This window comes from Gekko japonicus, unplaced genomic scaffold (genome assembly GCF_001447785.1).
Source record: "Gekko japonicus isolate JY-2015 unplaced genomic scaffold, Gekko_japonicus_V1.1 scaffold261, whole genome shotgun sequence".
Lineage (NCBI taxonomy): Eukaryota > Metazoa > Chordata > Lepidosauria > Squamata > Gekkonidae > Gekko > Gekko japonicus.
Genome location: NW_015172558.1, coordinates 1,213,747 through 1,238,009, shown reverse-complemented (window position 1 = coordinate 1,238,009; position 24,263 = coordinate 1,213,747). Strand labels below are relative to the sequence as shown.

Below are 24,263 nucleotides of genomic sequence, written 5' to 3'. Positions count from 1 at the left end.
AAAATTACCTGGGAAAAGTGTTGGACTTTCTATATATAATTCTGTATATTTACTCTTTGGCCTCTGTATTTTCCTATGATGGATTGTATGGGCACACTGACTTCATATAATAGATATATTACACTTCAAATGAAGCCTCCTTTATGAATATGTTGCGGGCAGGGGTCTTGTTGTAGAAAAAGAGCTGCCGGAGCTCATTAGCATAACTCATTAGCATAACTTATTTGCATATGCCACGCCCCCTGACATCACCGGAAGTGACAGAAGGCCACACCCCCTGACATCACCGGAAGTGTGTCAGAAGGCCCGGCTACTTACCCTCCTGCTTCATCCTCATTCCCAAACGGAATGAGGATCGAAGCAGAGGGCGGGGTAAAGAAGGGGGTGGGGCTTCACCACGTGACCGCCCCGCCCCCTAGAGGTTCTCTTCCGGAGCTCTGTACCTGAGAGCTCCCCCCCGACTAGAGCCCTGGTTGCGGGAATATGCTGCCATTTCACATGCTGCAAATGATGAAATTATGTTTTCTTTAGTCTATCTTTAACCATATTAACATCCTCTTTGCCTTCAAATCAAAGGCAGGGCAGGCTGCTGAACAAAAAATACAGCAGAAATGGAAGAGACGTAAGTATTTGTTTCTCGATGACATTTTATCCTGTCTTTCCTCCAAGGAGCTCAAGCATGGTATATGGTTCTTCTCTCCCTCGTTTTATACTTGCATCATTAAATATTTCATAGTGAATGAAGACAGTGACATGTATTGCAAAAATGGGAATATAACAACTATACAAGATTGCCCCTATGTTAATCTGTGATGTGATGGAGAATGTACAGCCACAAGCACTTAAACACAGGGCCATATTATCTTGTAGCTTAATTCTGCTTTGTGATTAAGGGCATGTTGTTTTCAGATACTTCATATGGGAAACCTGGGCTATGGTCACACTGGTGGCTTGGCACGGTATGGTGCTGCGTCTAATTGTATCAGTTCAAAGTGTTGCGGGGCATATCATCCAGACAGCACACCCTACTGCAGGTTACCCACGCACACATTCCATGGTCGAGCATCCACATTACTGCAGCACCTCAGCCACGGAACGTGCTACACAGAAATTTTTCAAAATGCATGCACGCACATGTGAACATAGGCTATTTTTTAAAAAAACCCTCTCCCTAGCGGTGGAAATGGATCTGCAGGTTCAGACTGCCAAATCTGTTCTGCACATGCTCCCCCACATTCAGACATCCGGCCATGCGCAATGAATGCATGGGGAACCAAAAACACCACATGATGTGGTGCCTTTTTAACCCAGCTCCTAGTTGTTGTATGACGGGATGAGTATGCCGGGGGAATGCTTGACAGATGTGGCTGTGTGACTGCACCCATTTGATCCAAAGGGGAGGGGTGGCTGCATCGGGCCAAACTGCTTGTGTGATCACAGCCCTGGATTTCCTACTGAAAATATAGCTGACAGAGAACCGTAGTAAATTCTAGTTCCCTAATAACTACATGTGCATTATACACACATATACAAACCCCAAAAACTGCCCTCAGTCTGTTGCTCATGATTACATTTGTACAAACTTTCAACCGTGGATTCCATGGCAAGTTCAGATAAGCAGTTCACTGCAAATAAGATGGTCGCCTGCACTTAGCCAATTAGAAGCTTGAATGAAAGACGGTCAGGAAAGAGAGTCCAGTTTTCAAGTTTTTACTTCTCCAGATATGAACAATAATTTTTCAAGGTATAGCATTTCTACATAACATTGAAAGCAATTTAATTTTCTCTCCATTAGACTGGATCAGTTGTCTTCTAGCAATATTAGTGCTTAACTGCGGGAAACTAATTTCTGGCATGCCTTTGTTTACAGTCATGCATTTGATTTGACTCACTGGGTTAACCAGGACAAATTCATAGATGCCCATGTGCCAACAAAACAAAACAGGTGTTCACTTTCTTGAGGAAACACAATAAATAGTATCTTTCCTGACAAGACCTCTTTTCTAATCTGAGCACAGTGCTGCATCAAGGGTGCAAGATTCTTGGCAGAAAGAATGGAGAGCAACTGGTTTTATATCACTCTTACTTCTGATAGCTGTACCCACTTAATTAAGGAAAAGTAATTGCAATCTGTTAAGCACCATACTTCTGAATACAAAAGCCAAAAAAAAACCACCTCCAAGAGTTCTCAAAAACTGGGGGATTTGATTTTTTTAAAACAAAACTCTACATATTTTCTTCAGCAAGTTTTAAATGTCTACATTTTTACAGTCATATGCCTGCTTAAATTTAGAATCAAATAGTAAAGCTAGAATAGCAACAGATTGCTCAGAGAATCTGTAGCAGATAAACCATAAAGATCTCTATTTGGTATAATGCTCTATTATACTGTTACATATGTGTTGTGCTACTCCCGTCTCAGAATCAGGCTGCAGGGAAAGCATCTGGGGAGGAGGGGTTGGAGAGAGTAATAAGTGGCCCATGGGGACAAGGTGAACACTCCCCTCTTCCCCAACTGTTTCTCCTCTGTAAATGGTTCCTGAGCCTTTCTATAGAGGCAGACATTTCTTTGCCATCTAACTTCTGTTCTGTCTTTAAAGCAATGAGAGAAGCTGGGAACTAATGAATGGCAGCATTAATGGAATCAGAAAAAAATACCAAAACTTTATTTTAGATCTGTTATACTGGATTTGCAACTAATTTTGAAATTAAAACAAGGTTTTTTGAAATGTAAAGGTTTATTTTCCTTTTCAGAAGCTCTAGCCAAAGTTCAGAACATTTATATCTCATTGATTTTATAAGAAGAGAAAATTACCTGTTTAATTCTTTGCCCTTGAAATCATTATGACATGACTTCAGCATGCCAAACTTCAGCAGGCTTGTAACATATAAGTAGTACTGTACAAAATACATCGAGGCCAAAACAAATGGAACAAATACTTTGACATTAAATATACTAAAAAGTATTAAAATTAAAGCATGTTTTAATCTGAATTTTGATACCCTAGAAACATGGCACATATCACATGAGTTGGGGTACTGGGAGCTCTGCCACGGACATCTTATGTCAGAACATGTATATGTGCAATTTATAGTGAGAATCCAAAATTTATAAGCAGCTCAGCCTATCCATGTATACCCATGCAATTCACCATGTAAGCAAGTTATGGTGTAGCCCATCTAGCTCTTATAACACAAATGTACAAATCAAATATGTAAGCCAAGGATAGGTGGGTCACTGGGGAGTGACCAGTCATCCTCCAAGCAATTAAAAGTAGCTCTCTGCCTCTCTTGGCCTCTTCCAAGGAAAACACAGAGGTAATTTTTCCTCTGCAAGCCAAGTTATAATTTGGAGTAGTGGTGGTGGTGGTTGGTTGGTTATTTTGGTAGAACAGCAGAGGAAAGCCTTCCCTACCCGAGCACTACAGAGCAATTCTGAAATGCAATAATTTTTGTTCAGGCAGCCATTTTGTGACTAGTTCTACTTATCAAACTGCCTTTTGGAGACTGATAGCTCCCAAGGCCCTTGAAAAAAATTAAGTAGCTCCCCAAACCATATTATCTCCACTGCTCTAAATAAATATTTAAAAGTCTACTTAAAAGATCTCTTACCTACAGGGAAGATCTGTAGGTGAAACATTCCTGTGTGCTCAAGCATCAAAACACTGCAAGGGTCATAATCTGCCCTCTGACATAATTAGGAATCTCATCAGAATCCTATGTTACAAAGGTTTGTTCAGGTGACATTTCCCATGCTCTGGGCTACTGGAAGCGTACTGGGGAAAGACTGCCTGCCTGTACCTGCTACAGCCTACAAAAGTCCATATCAGCTATGTTGTCTGGCAGGTTGAAGCATCCTGCTGTCCTGAAATGAAAGACTCAAACAACTAATCCAGATCTCCTCAGTTTGCTCTATCTGGCTATGCCAATAAGTCCTTTGACATAGTTTCTCTACTAAGTTCACAATTATAATTATTTATGACCCTGCCTTCTCATGGAGCTTATTTTCTACATCATGGAGAAACATTTTAGTAAATTTATCATCATGTTCTTTCTCTACTCTCTAATAAAATACTTACCTGGTAAAACTGACAAAAATTATTGATCTACCCAGGCCCCGTTCATACGAGCCCATTTGGGACGGGAGTGGGACGGAACAGGGGCGGAGCAAACGGACGCGATCCCACCTCAACATCTGGGGAGAGTGCCGTCTCTGTCCCTGATCCGGCCCAAATGGCGCTACCCCGCTGCAAAAACGAACCACCTATCTAGATGGTTGCAGCCGTCTGGAGCGCCCCAAGCCGGCCGTGGGATCGGCGGCGTGTCCTTGCGCCGCCGCATCCCAGCCCCCGGCCGTACTGCGCATGCTCGGGCATGCGCAGTTCGGCAGCCTCCCCCTCCCATCGGGCTCGTCCTCCCTGGCGTCTGCTCTTGCCGGGGAGAAGAGGCGCTGTGGCCAGGGGATCCGTGGGATCCCGCCGCAGCGTCTCAACGTTGGAGCGGCTCTATTAGCCGCACTGTTGCTTCGTGGTTTCCCTGCCGTATGGCAGGGGCCCCAATTGCTCAAATTTGCTTCTGCGCTCACAAGAGCAGGTATTATCCAAAACATCAAAACAAAATGGTGAACAGTATATTGCTCAGAGGTAAACCAAAATGAAACATTGAAAAAGTACTGTTGGGAAAAAACCCTGCAGTTTAAATAACAAAAATGACTAAAATTGGTGATTACAACTGGGCCTTTCCATTTAAAGTGCCAAAATCAAGTAAGGTTACCTTTATTCTAAATCTAAAGTCGGCGACCTGAAACAAACCCAGTGCGGGTTTTCCCATATAGCCTCTGCAGGCCCTCACCCCACCCCCATGCTTCAACTCAAGGCTTGATGAAGTGGGCTGCAGAGAACCACCCTGCCTTGCCCCCCCCCGCCAGAATGCACAATGCAGCCAGGCCTGCCTCTTTCTGGCCTCTCCCACCTCCTGGACCACAACTGCTGGCAGAGGTAAGTCTTGGCTGTGCTTATTCTAAATCAGCCAGAACCTTGGATAAACAGGTTTTTAAAAAAAGAATATTGTAAAAGTGTGCCCTGGCTGCAGTCTCACACACTAAATAATCCACTTTCAATGCACTTTCCAACTGGATTTTGCCAGTTCATACAGGGTCATTCTGCATCTGGCATTCACTCCACATTTTCTCAACACTGATGAAACGTGCAGCTCAAAACCACATTCAAATACTCCAGGACCATGCCAAACTGACTGCGAAGTCGTCCCTGACTGGCCATAAATCTATGCAGAAGGTACCATAAAACCCAAAGAAAATGAAAGTGGCATGCAGTGTAGAGGGTACCATAAAATCTGACGAGCAAAGAAAGTGAAAGCAGCATGCAATGCAAAGGGGAATTTCTGTTCCAAGGTGGGTTTGGTAAAACAACGGAGGGAAAAGCTAATGCAGAATCATCCACAGTAAAATCCAGTTGGAAAGTGCACTGAAAGTGGATTGAAAGTGGATTATTTAGTGTATGTGGCCGCAGCTCCATTTCCTTTCTTCGTTGCTTGATAGCAGCCCCTTGTTACAATTCCTTAATATTTACCCATCTTGTGTCCCGAAATGGTCAGGAAAAAGAAGGGCATATAAATGTTTTAAATAAATAAATAAATATTTAACTGTACTGGGAAATTATCTCACTACCCTGAGTTGGCTATGTGACATCCACAATTTAAAACAAGGTTAGGAAAAGAAAACACAGCAAACAATTTTATGCCAAAGTATCAAAACCAGTTTACCTTGATATGTTTCACACCACAGCTAGCTAATCTGTTGAGTTGATATGGATCCCAGGAAATATCAAAAATCTGTCAAAATATATTCAAAACTGCTACACTAGATTAGAAAACACATGGATTAAATATCAGAAATGTCATACATTCAATACGGGTATTCATGGTTTTGAATAAAGTCCCACTTGTTCTGTTACCAAAATATAATATGTATATGAATATAGTTAACTTTCCATAAGAATGGAAAATGCATACAGAAAGCAGGCAGCATAATGAACACCTTACAAAACTGTTGCCTTAATTTAATTCACATCTGCATTTGTTAGACTTAAGTAGCATCTACTCATATGAAGCAAAATTAACATTTAATGGAAAAATAAGGCAAAATGTGACAGATCTCCAGGATATAGAAACTGGTCTTCCTGGAGAAAACAGCTGCTTTGGAGGATGGACTGTTTGGTCTTATACTCCCCTCTCCAAGCACCAGTCTCCTCAGGCTCCACCTCCAAATTTCCAGGAATTTCTAAACCTGGAGTTGGCACACCTAACTTGTATGGCTCTATTGCCACCAAAGGGTCCACGCTATATCCAATCCCTCTGTAAGAAATGCAATAAATAAGGGGCTTCTGATCTCAAAAACCTTGCTTTAAATTGCATTAGAAATATTCCTTGAAATCAATTGATGAATGCTTATTTTGAAACCAGTAGGCCTGCACAAACAACCCAAAATTGAGAATAGGGACTTCTGGTCATAAATCATATAAATCCAGAAGTGCTTGGCTACATATAAAAATATAGTATCTGAACCTAAATGTTTGAACAGGCTGGCTTAAAGAAAGAGGAGACCCTCTGGAGGGAGAAGCAGAAGCACTATATGGGTGGGGTAACTTTTAGACCACAAGATATGCTATTTCAGCAGTCCCTCTGGAGGGAGAAGTAGAAGCACTATAGGGGTGGGGTAACTTTTAGACCACAAGATATACTATCTCAACAGACCTTCTGGAGGGGGGGGGGTTCCACAGAGAAAGAGCAGAACTCTCAACAGAGGTGTTACGGCACCTCCTATAGGCGAACGGGATTGGAAGACTGTACGTTTCGGTCACCAGAAAGGGGCCGAGACAGGGCGTTTTTAATTTTCTATAACTCTCCGGGATAGTATATATATCTGCTGATTAACTCAATTCGGTGTGTTCAGTTCTCTGAGCTGGGCACCCTGCTTGCAAGCTGTATATCCAATAAAATCTTCTGCTTCATCGAAAGAGTCCGTCTCAGAGAATTCCTTACTGGGTAAGAACCAAAATCGTAACCTTCACCTCCAACTATTTCACCACTAAAATTCCTGCCAAAAGTTCCAAATTCTGCAAAATCCACATTTCTTGTAATAAATCATATATCTTGAATAAATGAATACAAATGTGCTTGCTTTGCATAATGGAACTGAGAGTAGAAAATTCTAGTAACCAACACTGTTCTGTGCAGAGGAAGCTCAGTCTTGGCTGCCATTACTCACTTTTATTTATTTATTTAAATATGCATACCTTGCTTTCCTCCCCAATAGGGGCCAAAAGCAGCATACAACATCAAAACACTGTGAGGTAGATTAATCTAAGCAAGAATGATTGGCCAATGGTCACCCAGCAAGTGACCTTGGGTCAGTCACAAGCTCTGGCACAGCTGTTCCTGAAAGAGCAGTTTGTGTCAGAGTTCTCTCAGCCCCACCCACCTCACGGGGTGTCTGTTGTGGGGAGGGGAAGGGAAAGGAGTTTGTAAGACGCTCTGAGACTCCAAGTGAAGGGCGGGGTATAAATCCAATCTCTTCTCTTCTTCTTCTTCAAGCTTCCATGGCAAAGTTGGGATTTGAACCTGAGTCTCTCAGATCTGAGTCCAACACCCTAACTGCTACACCATGCTCATTTTCACATTTTTTAAACTGCTGATATAAAAAACATAACCTTGATGCCCGAGGTAATGCTCACATAAAGAAATGAAAGCGGTTTGATCACTACTTATGAATGAACTACTTCAATCAGTCAATTCTTCTGTTAAACTTTTCCAAACATCCATCTGATGTTCTTTCAGTAATATAATGCAGACCTTTCCATAACATTACCTTCATGTAATAATTTTACTGACCAGTTATACTCATCAGATTTTGAGAACATTCGATTGAAAGAAAAAAGATAGCTTCATTGGATTAAAAATGCTACAAAAATAGATGACAAATGAAAGGGAAAATATATAGCAAACTCTTTAGCTGATTACCCTATCTGAGTGGCCAGTTGCTGTTGCCAGCAATTTTCCTTTTTTCCAGTCCCAAATGCAGACTGTATTTTTGGCATCGAGTCCCACTGAAGCTAAGCGCTGGAAGGAAAAAAAAGAAAGAAAAAAGAATAGCCTCGTTAACTGAAGAACAAATCATTACAGCAAACCATGTGCACAAAGGATGCTGAAGACGCAAACAAGACATCAAATGCTGATATAATATACAATATGGTTAAAACTCAAATGCTTCATTGTTCCAGAATAGATTACATTCATTACAAGATTTGAGATGTTAGTTTAACCTTCAGAACTACTTTAAGTTATATTCATAGGTTAGAATAGTAAACAAGAGAATGTCGCATAATGGCTAAAAAGTTCAAGCAAGGACTCAATTTCTGTCACTTTGCTTATCATGCTGGACATTCTGTTGTCTTTTCACCATAACTCAACCTATGCTCTTGGAACTGGAGATAACCTGCCTGTAGCAGGGCTCTTTTTGTAGAAAAAGCCCAGCAGGAACTCATTAGCATAATAGGCCACACCCAACAGCAGGAACTCATTAGCATATTGGGCCACACCCCTGGCAACACAGCTCATTAGCACCCACATGTTACCAGAAGTGTGGTTATCCAGCCACACCCACCTTTTGCTTGTTATTCTGTTTACCTTGTTTGTTGTCAAAACCCAGGGCCTTTTTTTGTAGCAGGAACTCCTTTGCATGTTAGGCCACACACCCCTAATTTAGCCAATCCTAATGAGTTTCTGTGGTTGGGTGTGGCCTATTATGCTAATGAGTTCCTGCTGGCCGTGGCCAACTTGGGAGCCAGCCGGAACTCCGTTCCTGTGTGTTCCTGCCCAAAAATAGCCCTGCTGTAGATCATGCATATATGTAGCTCATGAGATTTTTCTTCATGTGATTGCTACTTATGAGCATGCAAATGTGTGAACTGAATAGGGTTGCCAAATGGGCCTGGGAGGCAGGGAATCCCCCGCTTCGGAGCCCCGATTTCCGCCCCGGAGGTGACGCAGCCATATGGTTCCCCCCCCCGACGAGCTCGGCCACGCCTCCAACGTCAGCAACGTCGTACGTCACTTCTGGTGATGTGCTGCCAGCGCGCGCTTGCGCTTCGCCAAGACCTCCCAGACACCGGCAAGGCTCCCCAGCTCCAAGGGGTGAGTCGATTTGGCAACCCTAGAACTGACTGAAAAATAATTGCATTTCAGGTGATGGGAAACTATATGAAAGCTTGTTTCATGCTGGTAGCCATATTAATCTGCAGTAGAAAAGCAAGATTTTGAGGGTATGATCTGACTTTTGAAAGCATATACCCTGGAAGTCTTGTTGGTATTTAAGGTGCTACTGGACTCAAAACCTGCTTTTCAATATGAAAGCTCCATCTGTGGTGCTAAATTTCTGATAAGCCTTTCAGTTGCAGTTTATCAAGTGATGAACATGCCCTTGGGATCAGTCTCTAAAATAACCATGCTGGAAATCTATTTATTAATTTGTTAGTACTGGCGGGAATAATGCTCTGTAAAAACCAAACAGAAGGCAGTAAGGCCATCAGAACCATTCATCTGAGCAAAATGCAGGGCTTTTTGTTTTAATAAAGGCTCTCCCTGCTCTGCATGAGAGCAGCAAACTCTTGCCTTTCAGTTTTGGAAAAGATTGCACTCCAGTCAGCCCCAGCATGCAAACTGTCTACTCCAGTGCTTTTAAAGCTGTTCAATGCTTTGCCAACCACCAGTGATGCAAAATTAACAGGATCAGCTTAATTGACTTTGCTCATCAGAACTCAGCTCTCTGGCAGAGTTATCCCTGCCAATTTCAGTGGGGCAATATGGCAAAACCATATGCCACTACAGAGGCAGAAATTGAAACAATTACCCTAGGTGAAAAGGTGCTCAAGAAGGAATCCTGGATAAGGGTAAAATATAGCAGTGAATATATGCACACAAAAGACTATAATGCTGAGCAAAGAACAAAGATGGTAGTAAAGGAATTATTTTCCTGCTTCTCTAAAAGCTAGAAATAATATTGCCAAATGGTGACTGAGCATGGTTCTACTTACAGGGTCGTATCCCATTGACACAGTCTGCACATATATGCAAGGAACACCAGTTTTCATTGGTTCCTCCCCCATTCCTGTGCCATCCCTCCAGCTCCCCCTTCATGCTGCTCCACAGTCCCACAGGAGCAATATTTCAGGAGGCAGTTTGGGCAGGAGGGAGGAGGGAAGCAATGTCTTCATATGTGGAAGTTTTAGATGGGATCCAGGCCAGTAGTTTGATAGGAATCTCATCTTATTTCCTCAGTCAAATTTCATCTGTGTTATGCAGTTTAAGGATGCTACTGTTGAAACTATTCTCCCAAATGTCACTTCCCTCTCCCCTCTAAACAATGTAAATCCAGGCTTGAATAGGGTCTCTTGTCTCTAGGCTGTTTAAATCTTCTTGTTATCCATATAGTGGGTGTAAAAGTTGTGGGGTTTTTTTGTCATAAATCGATTTAAGCAGGAATAGTATCAATTTATTCTCATATTCTTTTCACCATGCATCACAACTAGCCTCTGTCTGTGACCCACATGCACCTTAAATCTTCCGTATAATGTATTCATTTCCTTACTGCTGATGGTGAAGAATGAAAAATGAAGCCCTTCACACAATTCAGAAAACAGAATTTTCCCTCAGGCGTTTCAACAATTCTCAGTGAAACATGGAAAGCATATTTAGTATGACTTTTATACAAACAAAACATCCCAGCATCCCTGAAGAGTTCTGGGAACAGTACTTTGGTTAAATCAATGAGGATTTTCTGTTAAGAATTTTAGCTTCCTTTGTCACAGCACCATAATCCCTGGGAAGAGGAATTACTTAAAAGAGTATAAACTGCAGTTTAGGGGTACCCTTACAGATGACAAACAACCATTGCCTCTTAATATTCTTGTTGAACTCTTCTTAGGCAAAGGGTTGCCAGCGCTGGGTTGGGAAATACCTGGAGATTTTGAGGGTAAGCCTAGGAAGGGTGGGGTTTGGGGAGGGGAAGGGGCTCAGCAGGGTATAATGCCATAAAGTCAATTTTCTCCAGGGGAACGGATATTGTTCACCTGGAGATAAATTGTAATACTGAGATATCTCCAGATGCCACCTGGAGGCTGGCAACCCTACCAGCTACATACAGAACCACAAGATGGAATACACTTCGAATTATTTATCCCTGCAGGCTGCCTCTTTCATTTCCTGGCCTGTAAAAAGCTATACACTGATAAGCAAATAAATCAGATTAGCCTTTAATTTCCCTCTTGTGGGCCCACATATGACAGGTGCTCAGGACAGAGATGAACAACAGAACTGAGTTTGTTCATTGTCATAATAATGTAGAAGGAAACATTGTGTTTACTTCAGCAAAGATTAAAGGGATAGAAGCCTGTTTCAGTGCAGAAACAAGAAGAATTTGCGTTAAGGAAACGTGCTAAGAAGAGGAGGCAGAAGAAACACTGTAACTTGTTTTTTACATCAGCTACCTGAGGCAGAACAAGGTGGTCTCTTTCTCTGCCCTTCACCCCAACAAAGGATGAAGAACAGTGATTGGCAGGCAACTACAACGAAGCCAGGCTTGCTGTGAATGCAAAAGGCTTTAATTATTGAGTTGTGCATGAGGGTGAGAAAGGGAGCAGACACTGCACAAGCCCAAGGATTTCATGGGCTTGTTCACGTAACAACAAACTATTCTTTGCTACCACACAGGGTTGCTGTAAGGATAGAATGGAGGAGAGAACGATGGAAGTCACTTTGGACCCCCAGTGGAGAGAAAGCAAAATAAATAAATAGTCTAAACCACACCTAATCATGATCAAGCATGAGATGAAATAGGAAATGTCAGCCCATAAGAGCATGCTTTTTGAATTTTGTATAGTGGAAGTTACTTAAGTAAAGCAGCATCTCAGAGGGAAAGAGATAAAATGGCACAGGCTAGTAGATGGGTCCGTGATTAAACAAAGCAACAGGGAAAAGGGTGAGAAAGAAGGATTACCTGCGATTTATTACATTTTCATTCCTTCACTATTACAGTTTGGTTTTGCTTTAATCTGAAAGATGGGAAAACACACGAACACCCCCCCAATTGCACAGCTGAAGTGATACTTTGAAGTAACAAGTAACTGCTATGTGTGTCTTAAAATAATAATCCAATAAGGGAAAGATGTGTGCATGTACATGTATATATGTATGTATGTTTGTGTAATATGACAATAAAAAGATACATACCTGGCCATCTGAATCAAAAGCCAAGCAGGCAACTCCATGGGTATGTGAATCTTTCAGGATAGAAACAGTCTGCACATTATAAGAATCCCAGATGCAAATGTAAGGGTCCTTCCCAACCTGCCCTGTGGCAACCAGGGTTTTATCCGGGTGCAGAGCCAGGCTGGAAAACAGTTCAAAAGAGAGGTTTTGTCATTCAATTTAGTAGCACATTATGAATTTATTAGAAATGAACATATATTTAGATTTATACATTTTCAGCAAAGTTCTTCATTTTCTTTCTTTTCTGTTCAAGTTAATTTCATTAACATATGGATTCACCATAATTTAAAATAAAATTGACGTAGTCCTTTATAGTCCTTAGTTTATTAATACTTACTACAACTCAATAAGGTAGGTTATATATTCCCACATTACAGCTGGGAAACTGAGGCTGACTTGCCATTATTAAGCTCAGCTCAGCGCTGCATTTCTTACCCACGTATATTGTCAACATCTGCCATCTTGGCCTTCCTATTACATTAGAAGGGCCTTGATACTACAGCACACACATTTTAATTATTTTAATGTTATGAAAATAAATGCATTCCAGTACATGTTGAAGTCAACATGAAAGACAATATAGAATAAACAATTAGATGGAAAATATACAACAAATACCTCAAAAAGCTTAAAGTCCAAAATGAGTTAAAGAAAAAAGAGCCAAATTATCTAAATCACGGCTGAACTGAAATCAGTAAAAAGTAAGCAATGCTTTACCATTTTTCTTCTTTATTATCTGTACAAATTCAGTAGATCTGGTTAATTGCACAATTTTCCAAATAAAACAACCATTGTTTAGTAGGGTGGATAAAACCAGAGTACTGCCACTTCAAAACTATTACTGTCCACTTAAAAGATTTTGAATTAAGAAGAAGAAGAGATTGGATTTATACCCTGCCCTTTGCTCGGAGTCTCAGAGTGGCTTACAAACTCCTTCCCCTCCCCCTCCCCACAACAGACACCCTGTGAGGTAGGTGGGGCTGAGAGAGCTCTTTCAAGAACTGCCCTTTCCAGGACAGCCCAAGGTCATCCAGAAGCTGTAAGTGGAGGAGTGGGGAATAGGGTTGCCAAGTCCTACCTTGGCTGCAGCAGGGGGAGCCCCGGCCCTCTCTGGGAGCTCTTTGGTGTGCGCGCAAAGCGTGCACGCCGTGATGACGTCACCCGGAAATGACATCATTGCATCAGGCATGTTGGGGCAGGGATACTATCATTCGAGGGAAACTCTATGGTTTTCCCTCGAATGGTCGTGGCCCCACCCCCAGCGTGCCCGCGTCACTTCCAGGCGACGTGGATGCGGCACGCTCCAGCCGCCAGCCAGGAGTCCCCCGCTGCGGCTAAATTCACACTTGTCAATCCTAGCCAGGGATCATGAGAAGGTTTTGATCTGAGTGTAGAGCACTTTGGGGGACATACCAAGAGAGGCACTCCCGTAGAGGGCCTTGGCTTCTGTGCTCTGTTTTTTTGCCTTCCAGGGCAACTGGTGAGCCACTGTGTGAAACCGGATGCTGAACCAGATGGACCAGCTGGGCTCTTCTTATGTTCTTATGTGCAGACAAACCCAGCCAAAGACCCACTCGGGAATACTTCCAAGTTCCACCAAGCATGCTGCAAAAGTGTAAGGGATATGTACACTCTAGCTTTTACAATGTTTCTTGGCTGAACCAAGGAGAGTGATCAGAGGGTTTCAACAGTACAGTGCCTGAGGAAGACCAACATGGCAGTGGTCAAAACACATGTGATTTTAGCTGTGGAGAGGTCCTTTGCCCTGAAAAACTAGGCCTGGAAGAATGTATCTTACTTCATTTATATCCCACCTTTGTCCCAGTGGAGCCCAAAGCATTCTCCTCTCCTCCATTTTATCCTCACAACAGCCCTCTGAGATAGGTGTTAAATCGTGGATTCCATGAATGAGCAGACCCCAAGTCTAGTGATCAGCTCTACTTTATTAATGATTTCAGCAAGAACAAGACTGGAAACCCCCGGGCAGCAGCCCTGTGAAATAGCATGCAAAAACCACACCCAAACGCACCCCATTCCCAAGGATAGGCTATTTACATAACATTACTTCTTGATTGGTTACTTCAGGAGTCCTGGTGGGCTATTGTTCTTGGGCTCCAACCTCAGCCCGTCTCAGGTAGAACAGTTCTGGAATGTTTCAGTCCCAATACATAACAGTAGGTTAGACTTGGAATATGTAACTCACCCAATGTCACCCAGCAAGTTTTCACAGGAAAGTGAGGATTCAAATCTGAATCTCCTGTATCCTAGTTTAGTATTTAAAATATTTATATACCTGCCTTTCTCCTGGGCATCCTTGGATCAGATGTAGATAATAGCAATGTAAAAACAAAACAAAATCTGATAAAACAAACAATAAAAATATTAAAAAGAAAACTAAAAACAACTTATGCCCCATCCAATGGGATATTGCCCAGGCTCAAGCTGTCCCCACCCCAGAGCTCTCTGGAATAGTTTGGCAGCCTTGCTGGAAAGCCAGGAGTGTAGGAACCCTCCATCTCTTTCAGGAGGCTGTTCCAGAGGCATGGGGCATCCAACAAAAACCCTGAGCCTGGACTATGACAGAACATGCCTAAGGCTAGTGGTTCTCAGCCTGTCATATCTAACTTTTGGAGTAAGCAACTCCGCATGCCTGGACATTGTGGGGGGGGGGGGCCTACATCACTGTAAGTGTGTATAAGTATTATCTCCTTGAACTGGATCTTTCTCTCTTTGTCTTAAACTGGGAGCTGCCCTCTGACCCCTCCTCTCTCTGTGTGTCCTTTGTTCTCCCCCATTCTCTGCATGACACTGCATGGAGTTACATGTCTCTATAGGTCCCTCCTGTAGAAACAATGTCCTCATATTTCCATATACATGATACCTGATTTAGCTGGCTATTTGTAATAGCTGACTACCAAAATGTGATAGCTAGGATTGCCAGACCTCCTGGTGGAGGCAGGGGTCCCCCGCCACCAGGCCCTACCCAATCAGCTGAGTGGCTGGGGGGGACTTACCAGAAGAAAGGAGGTGGCCTAGGCCTCGTCGCCAGCATCATACAGGAAGTGGTGTAATCACGCCAGCAATGTCTAGGTGATGCTCTGGTATTTGGGCAAAAACTCTATGATAGAAGTCAGTTTTACCATACAATTTTGCCCAAATAACAGAGCATAGCCCAGATGTCACTGGTGTGATGACATCGCTTCCTGTGCAACATTGGTGACTAGGCCTAGACCTTTCTCTTTCTCCTTGTACATTCCCCCATCCTCCGCCAGTTGCCAGGATGGACCTGGCAACCCTATAGCTGGCTACCTGAATGTGAGTTGAATCTATTTGAATAAATGTAAGTTTTACTTCTTAAAGAGATTTGTTTACCACACTAAATATTATGCTTCTTTGACTGGGAAAACTCTGCTATGGCCCCGTTCATACGAGGGGTTTTGGTCCGGGAGCAAGACAGAACGGGGGCGGATCAAACGGGCGCGATCCCACGGCAACATCTGGGAATCGTTGCCTGTCCGTCCCCGATCTGTCTCTTCTGCGTGAAAACCCGCTCTAAAAAGAACCACCTACCTGGGTGGTTCATGCGAAGTGGAGCGGCTCAAACTGGCCGTGGGATCGGCTGCGCGTCGTTGCAGCGGCACATCCCGGCCTCCGTCCAAAACTGCGCATGCTTGAGCATGCGCAGTTCGGCAGCCTCCCCCTTGCCTCCCACACTTCCTCCCCGGCATGTGATCGTGCCGGGGAGCAACGGCGCACAGTGCACGGGATCCGTGGGATCCCGCCCGCGCGTATCTTTTTTGATGCGGCTCTCTTTAGCCGCGCTTCGCCTCGTGTTTTCCCTGCCGTGTGGCAGGGGCCTATATTAACCAAATATCCCAATACTAACATCTCATCAATCACTCTACCATGTGGGCCCCAGTGTGATTGAAACAAAAAGCCCACTTTTTCCAAGGACATAACAGTAATTCTGTTGGTATATTTATAATTTATCGTAAGCTTTAAGCACATAAAAATTGTAAAAGTACATGGACAATCCCTGGCAGGCAGGGTCAGCAGGAAGCAGCACAGCAAAGACACTTGCTGGTGGGCAGGGAGAATGGGGGATTAGGATAAACACTGAATGTCCAAGGTTACTACTAGCATGAATAATCCATAGCCGGTATGGTTTGCAGGGGATAGCACATCACCTTTGCAGATGAACATGGGGACTGAGGGACAGAAAATTCTTAGTAATTGCTATGAAAACCCTGCATCCCACCAGAAGTATTTCTGTGTCTCGCTGGTGGTTTGTGTACCACCAGTTGAGAACCACTGCCTCAGACAACAGAAAGAGCCTCGATGTTCCTCTTACTTCTGCATCCAGCCACAGCAGCTACATGCGTTCAACGTAGCTGTCAAAAAGTTAGCAGTGCATCAGACTGCAATGTACTAAAAGTCCAAAGACTAACGAGTTTGCAAGAATGTCATCAAATTGTTGCTTTGATCCACAACCTGCTTGATGAATCACCTACAAGGCAAGGTCTTGGCACAAGTTCTGTCATCTTTTAATAATGAAATGAAGTTTAGTTATTAGGGATAGTGGTTTTTTTATCTTCCAAAAAACAATGCTCATGATTTCTGTATCCAAGGAAAAATCTGGCTCACTCATTCTTCATTTAGAATAATTAAATATGTCAGTCATGTGTTCCAGCCAGCAGAGTCTGACTGAATACTATACTAGAGTTATTAATGAATCTGGTGGAGGAAGGGTCTGTGCCAGATGGCAAACACTTACCACCTCCACAATTTCTGTTGCAGTACTCTGTCTCTTGGCCAGAATCTCTCATCTTTCTAGAATTCTACTTATAGGAATATGGGAATGTATACAGTTTTGTTTTTGCTACTGATATATTTCCAATATATCTTCAAATGCAGGAGCAAAGACAGGAAGGGTGCATTCAGACGGGCAGCTAATCCCGCCATTATGCTGGCTCAAATTTGATCCCAATCTTTTAAATCCGTCCTCGCACAACAAGACATCCCCCGGGGGAATCGCCTTACCGCGCGCTGCTTCTGCTGTGGATTGTCTAGACGGCGTCCACTGAAGGAGGCGCACACAATGGGTTTTTTTTTAAAACTTTTTGCACAGGCACATAAGCGTGATCGCACGTCCTTGTAGATCAGCGCGTGTGCAGAATCAAACATTCAAAGCACCGTGTGAGGGACGCGTAGCCGTAATTCCGACCAACAGGACAGCCCAAGCACGACCAAATCCTTCTTTCATTTTCTGTTCTGACCCATGCTTGCAGGGCTGGACTAAACGAGTCCCGGCCATCCCCCTTGCCATTGAAATCATGCTCACTGGAGGGACTGTTTTGCATGTCGAAAGACCCATCCTCCCTCCAGCTCCCATCCCATTAACCAATCGTCCTTAAACTCACAGGTCATTCAAAACATTGAAGTGTTCGTGGCGCTGGATCGGGGTTCTGCAGCCTCGTTTTTAAATGCATTAAGCGCATATTGAGAAGTGATTTTTTAAAAATCATGCCCGCTCAGGATGGTCTGACGTCAGACCACCCTGACGGGAGGATTGTGCACTGGTGGAACGATCAGACAGGTGAAAGTCCGCGGTTGTCCCATCGGGACCTGAAAACTCTAAGTACGGCTTCGAAGCATGGCAAAATGGGATGCCCACGGAACAGGGACGTTTCCCAGATGTTTTTGTCTGGACATTAAATCTGCCAGGCACTTGTGCCTGGCACAGATCTAAAGAGCCATCTGAACGGACCTGAAGTGAATCAACCTTCATAATCAATGAATTAAAACAAAATCCACTGTACTACTTGATATACTACCAACCTCCTGAGACTATCACATAGGGCTGTAAGCCTCCCCTGGGTTGTATTCTCCTGTCATTCCACAGAATGTGAAAAACTGGACTGTTTAGGAGGGTATTTGTATAAAGTAAATAAGGCTGTAGTTAACGTCCATGACATCTCCCTTCCAAAAGTGCAGAGGATAGAATGTTAAATTTGGCCAAAGTTTTTCTGTGTTTATGACTAGTAGGTTGGCCCTTAAGCCCCTTGATGCCAGTGGCGCAATGTTCCCTCTAAGATGTGGAGTCTTGTGAGCAAAAATTCTACCTTGTGAGCTACGGGCATTATAGTTGTGAGCCAGTGATTGGCCTACTGCATAAATCAATTTGCTCTGGAGCCGTCCTTGCTGAGCTGAGACAAAAAAGTGTGAGCCAGAGGCTAAAAAACTGTGAGCGAGCTCACACCAACTCAGCTTAGAGGGAACACTGCCAGTGGGCTAAGAAAAGTGTAACTCTGTTTAGGATTGCACACTGTATATTCACAGGGTTGCCCCAGTACATGTTTAATCATATTCAGCAGCATGCACAATATCCACATGTGATCATGCTGGAATTAGTTATGTTGCAAGATCAGGGATGATTCATGCCAGATATAATGTATAAATGTATGTGTGTAAACCGCTCCGAGCCTCCGGGAAGGAGCGGTATAGAAATGTAATGTAATAATAATAATAATAATAATAATAATATACTATGCTAGAATACTTTTATACTTATACTTTTGAAAATTTTGCAGGAAAGATTTTTAAAGGATTAATGGTGGAAATTCATGTTTACTGATGCAGAATGGTTCAGTGAAGACTACTATTTATCTTCATTGGGATCAAAAGTATATATTTCTAAAGTTCTGTTGAAAAAGAAAGGCTGCAGATCAGATTCTGTAAAATACGCCATATGACAAGCTTGCTTAGCTGCAATGAAAGAAAAGGATTCACATGCTGAAAGCACTACTTATGAATAGAAGTGCTGGGATGCCACTTATTTTACCCCTTTCTTTATGTTCCCGACAAAGAACTCCAAGTGGAAACATATATCAGCCTCAGCAGAAGCTCTGATTCATTCAGTAACCACACAGAATGGTAACAATAACCACCTAGGAGGAGCATAGATGTCTCCAAAGTATATTTTCAATTGCAGAAACAACAGTGGAGACCTAGCACATGTAATTTCTTATTTAACATCCCATTTTGAGATTTGCTATGATCTACTTAAATGGTTCCTCAAATGTCAAACAGGGAATGCCATCGAACAAACTGTTCAGTCAGATTGTCAAAATTATGATCATCATCATCTACTATTGTGCAGCTTTGTGTTGTCAACTAATGGAAAGTCTTCTTGTTCAATACAATATACTCATTGATCCCTTACCAATCAAAGGCAAGGCTTTTACATGCTGGCTTCATTAGACTGACAAGATCCTAAATCAGCATGTAAATTAATCTACTCATTGCCTTTCTAGCTAACAATAAGCATAATGAAATGACAGAATAAAGTATTAACTTCACATCTAATAACAAACCATATTTTGCCATTCATATCCAAGCTTCCTTCTCTTCCACTCACTTCATTTCCACTTCCTGACCTCTCATGCCCTTCCTCTCTCAGGGAACCATAACTTGCCAGTACATCCATAATTAGGCAAACTATGAGTTGTTTGCCCACACAATCATAATTATAAATCATGACCAAACCATGATTTCCAATTCTGATTTGCATTCAAACTATGGCTTGGATCGGGGGGGCGGAGCGTCGTCGATGTGAACGGTCGCATCCTCCAGAGCTCCCGCCTCACCCTGCCTAAAAACAACGAAAACTGGCGATAAAATCTACCTCCGAGCCGGATAAATAATGGGAAAATCTTACAAAAACAAAACAGCGAAAAACCCTTTACAGAACTTCACAGTCTCAACATATTTTACTCGAGACTCGGCGCAACGGGATCTGGCAGTCAGCTCCCCTGAGGAAGACAACATGGCGCCGGGGAGTGTTTCTCAGAGCCCCAGAAGCCGAGAAGCCGATGACCAGACTCCAATAACTCGAAGTGACTTCAAGGAACTTAAGACTGATTTACTGCAGTCCCTGTCAACAAGTGTGGCTGAACTTTTACTCCCACTTCAAACGCAATTAACAGACGTTAAAAAAGATTTAGCAGATACAAACAAACAGGTGGAAGACAACGCTACTCTAACGCAAACCATTCAGGAGAACTTAAAGACTCTTCAGGAAAAAGGGCAGCAAACAGCAGCCAGACTGAATGCCTTGGAGAATAAATGGCGTCTTCTTAACCTGAAATTCCGGGGCTTGAAAGAGGACATCAACCAAGGTAATAACCTCCTCCCAACGCTTGTAGAATGGCTAGCTAAAATTTTAAAATTAGAGCAAGGCAAGTTGCCTACTCTACTAAAAGCGCACCACCTAGGTCCCTTGGTGCTTGCTAAACCTAACCGTCCAAGAGATGTGCTGGTGCAATTTCTATACCCATCTACCAGAACAAAGATTCTTAATGAAGCCAGAAAAAAGGGTTCTCTGGATTTTGAGGGCACTAAAGTGCTAGTTTTATTGGACCTATCTACTGAAGCTCTGGACAAAAGAAGATCGTTAAAATCAAGAGCAACAAAGCTTTTTGAAGCTCGAGTCAGATTCAGATGGAGTGCGGCGTCTGCCATTCAAGTGTATAGAAACGGAACCCTACTGCAAGCTACAGACGCTGTCTCAGGAATTGCTCTACTAAAGAACTTAAACATCAACTTAACAGAGGAAGAAGAAAGGAAGATTTTGAACACTTGAGAACTGTAACCCTTCTACATTATACCAAGCATTGTACTTTGTACCGGCCACGAGGCGAACAGTGAGTAACCAGTGAACTTTTAATGGCACAGTCAATTTGAAACTGCGTCACAACCCAGCATAGTTTTGTTAAACCTTGTAAGTATAGTTTTGTTAAACCTTGTAACCGTATTGAGAGATATGATGAACATTTTTTGTATTTCTTTGACTTTGAGTATTTTTTAGATTTTAAGTTCATTTAAACCACATATATGCAGAAATATATAGTGGTGATTATTTTATTTAATTTTAGTAAAAGTAATATGTTATTTATTTTTAGACTTTAAGTGTATTTAAACCGCATATATGCAGAAATATATAGTGGTGATTATTTTATTTAATTTTAGTAAAAGAAATATGTTATTTATTTTTAGACTTTAAGTGTATTTAAACCGCATATATGCAGAAATATATAGTGGTGATTATTTTATTTATTTTTAGTAAAAGTAATACATATGAAGAAATATGTCTTATAAAATATTATACTATGGATATAAAGAGAGAAGTATTAAGAGTGCATTAAGTGATATGGTTAAGTAATGATGGTATTATTATTCTTTTTATATGCTTTTTTAAGTTATAAAAACCAAAAATAATTTTATATGTTTGTAAGGGACTAATATATGAAGCAATATATTGTAAGAACTTTTTTATTTATATTTTTAGAGGGGTTTTTTTGTACTGCTAATGTATGAAGAAATATGTTAGGAATTTAATTTCAGTTATTTTAGTTGATTTATTTATTGTGCAATATATGAAGTAATATATATGCTATGATAAAACTATTTTTAGTTCATTAAATAAATAGACACTGTTAATTTTATATAAAAGCCTTTATATTGAGTTAATTCATATAAATGACAATAGAATGATAGATAAACTCATGGAGGTTGTTACTCCTGCTTCGTGGCTGGAGACAGAACCTATTTTAAGTCTGGAGGGAAAATGGGGTTTTTTATGAATCGCCATTTTGATTTTAAACCTACATATAGGCAGGGTCAAGGGAGGATATGTAGATAATCGAACACCTTTTAACCACTACAGACCCCCGGAAAATTTCTAGTGGGGTGGCTGCAAGATACTGCCCCTTAGGACAGGTGCCAAAGCCTTTTCTTTGGCTCCTGCCCTTCTAGACTTTACCCCATATAACTGGGTTTTTTTTTTACGTTTTCCAAGTTAGAGTGTTATTGAGATTGGAGAGGGAGGAGAAGTTTAATAGTATTTAAATAGTTTTGTATATTTTATTTTATTGATCACTTTTTTCCTTGTATACAAGGCAATATGTCTCAAGGATACCAGTTTGCCACCTGGAATGCAGGAGGCTTGAACAACAAGATAAAATTGAAAAGAGCTTCTAATTTTTGGGCTAAAAAACGTGTTAACATATGTTGTTTACAAGAAACACATGTAAAATTAACTGATGGACCAATCTTTAAAAATAAATGCTTCACGCAGCAATTCCTTGCTCCAGGATCTTCGAAGTCTAGGGGAACAGCAATTGTTCTCTCTAAAGATTTTCCTTTTCAGTGCCACCAAAGCTTGAAAGACCCTAGGGGTCGCTTTATTTTTATTAAAGGCACCCTAGAAAACACGGCCTTAACAATTGCTTCAATCTACGCCCCAAATCTAAACCAAGCTCAATTTTTGAAATCAACCTTAAAAACTTTAATGGAATTTAAACAAGGTGAAGTTTTAATTGGTGGAGACTTGAACCTCATAAATAATCCCAATAGGGATAAAACTCAAAAAAAAGGAGAGAAGCAAAAAAAGCCTAGGAAAACTGAAATGGAAAAAATTCTAGAAACAAACAATTTAAAAGACATATGGAGACAATGCAATCCAGATGAGAAACAATTTACCTTTTTTTCACATAGGCACAATGTTTACTCTAGAATTGACTACCTACTCACTACTACCTCTTTTATGAACCAAATTCAATCAGCAGAGATTGGCTCCAGTACTATTTCGGATCATTCTTGGGTAACCTGTACCTTCCTTCCAAAAGATATAAAAAAACAAGTACCAACGTGGTCTTTTAATTCTCTTTTATTACAGAATGAAGTCAATTGTACAGAAATCAAAAAATATATCATAGAATATTTTAAATTTAATGCAAACTGTGAAGCCTCCACAATTAATATATGGGATGCTTTTAAAGCAGTCCTGAGAGGCCAACTTATAGCTCTCTTGTCAACAATAAAGAAACAAAGGAATAAAATTATACAGGAGCTGCAGGAAAACATTAAAAACTTAGAACTGAAACACATGAGATATGGTGGTAAAAAGCACCTAAAAAATTGAATTTAGAGAGGAAAAAACTTGAGCTTTTGGAAACCTCGAAAATACAAAAACAGTTAATGTATTTAAAACAAAAGTATGTGGTAAAAAATCCTAAATCCATAAAGCTACTTAAATATAGAGTCTCTAACTTACTTTCAAACAAACTCATTGGCTCAATTAGGGATAAGGATGGCAAAACTTATTCAACAACAGAAGACATAAGTAAGGTTTTTAATTCTTTTTACAAACAACTATATTCATCTACACACCCTAACACTACAATTATTAAACAATTCTTACGAGACACTAACTATCAAAATAAATTAACACAAGAACATAAGGAATATTTAGATAGCTCAATTTCAGCGGAGGAAGTTCGACAAGCTCTAAAAAGAATGAAACTAAACAAGGCACCAGGACTCGATGGCTTGCCGATAGAATTTTATAAAAAATTTTACTCAGATTTGGAAGAACATCTCTTAACTACCCTAAATGGAATATTACAGTCAGGAGTAATGCCACAGACATGGAGTATGGCTAAAGTAATAGTCATCCCAAAAGACGGTAAGGACCCTACTTTGCCTACCTCCTATAGGCCCATTTCGATACTGAACCACGATTTCAAAAAATTTTCTACAATTATGGCATCAAGATTAAATAGAATTATAACTCAATACATACATAAAGATCAAGCGGGCTTTATGCCAAATCGTAATATAACAGATATCATACGGAAAACATTGAATATTATTAACCATTGTAACAAACATAAGATAAACATGGGCTGCGGTCACACGCAACATTAGCCACGCAAGAGATACGGAAGACAGGCGGAGTTTCCGGGCGCGATCTCACCAGCACATCTGGGGAGCGTAGCGCTTCTGTGGCACAACCGAGGCTTCCTCCCGAAACCGCGCAGCAAAAAACTAGTACCTCGGAGGTACTAGTTTCCGGAAACTGC

At 41.5% G+C, this 24,263-nt stretch overlaps 1 protein-coding gene across 1 annotated transcript in view; it reads right to left on the bottom strand.

Moving 5' to 3' along the window:
* LOC107118833 (echinoderm microtubule-associated protein-like 6) overlaps nt 1-24,263 on the bottom strand; it is a 159,828-nt gene that overhangs the window by 54,363 nt on the left and 81,202 nt on the right. The window contains exons 3-5 of the mRNA XM_015421208.1: nt 12,304-12,463; nt 8,038-8,136; nt 5,782-5,850 (exon numbers count right to left, since the gene is read on the bottom strand). Of these exons, the coding sequence (XP_015276694.1) occupies nt 5,782-5,850; nt 8,038-8,136; nt 12,304-12,463 (328 nt within the window). The remainder of the gene's footprint in view (nt 1-5,781; nt 5,851-8,037; nt 8,137-12,303; nt 12,464-24,263) is intronic.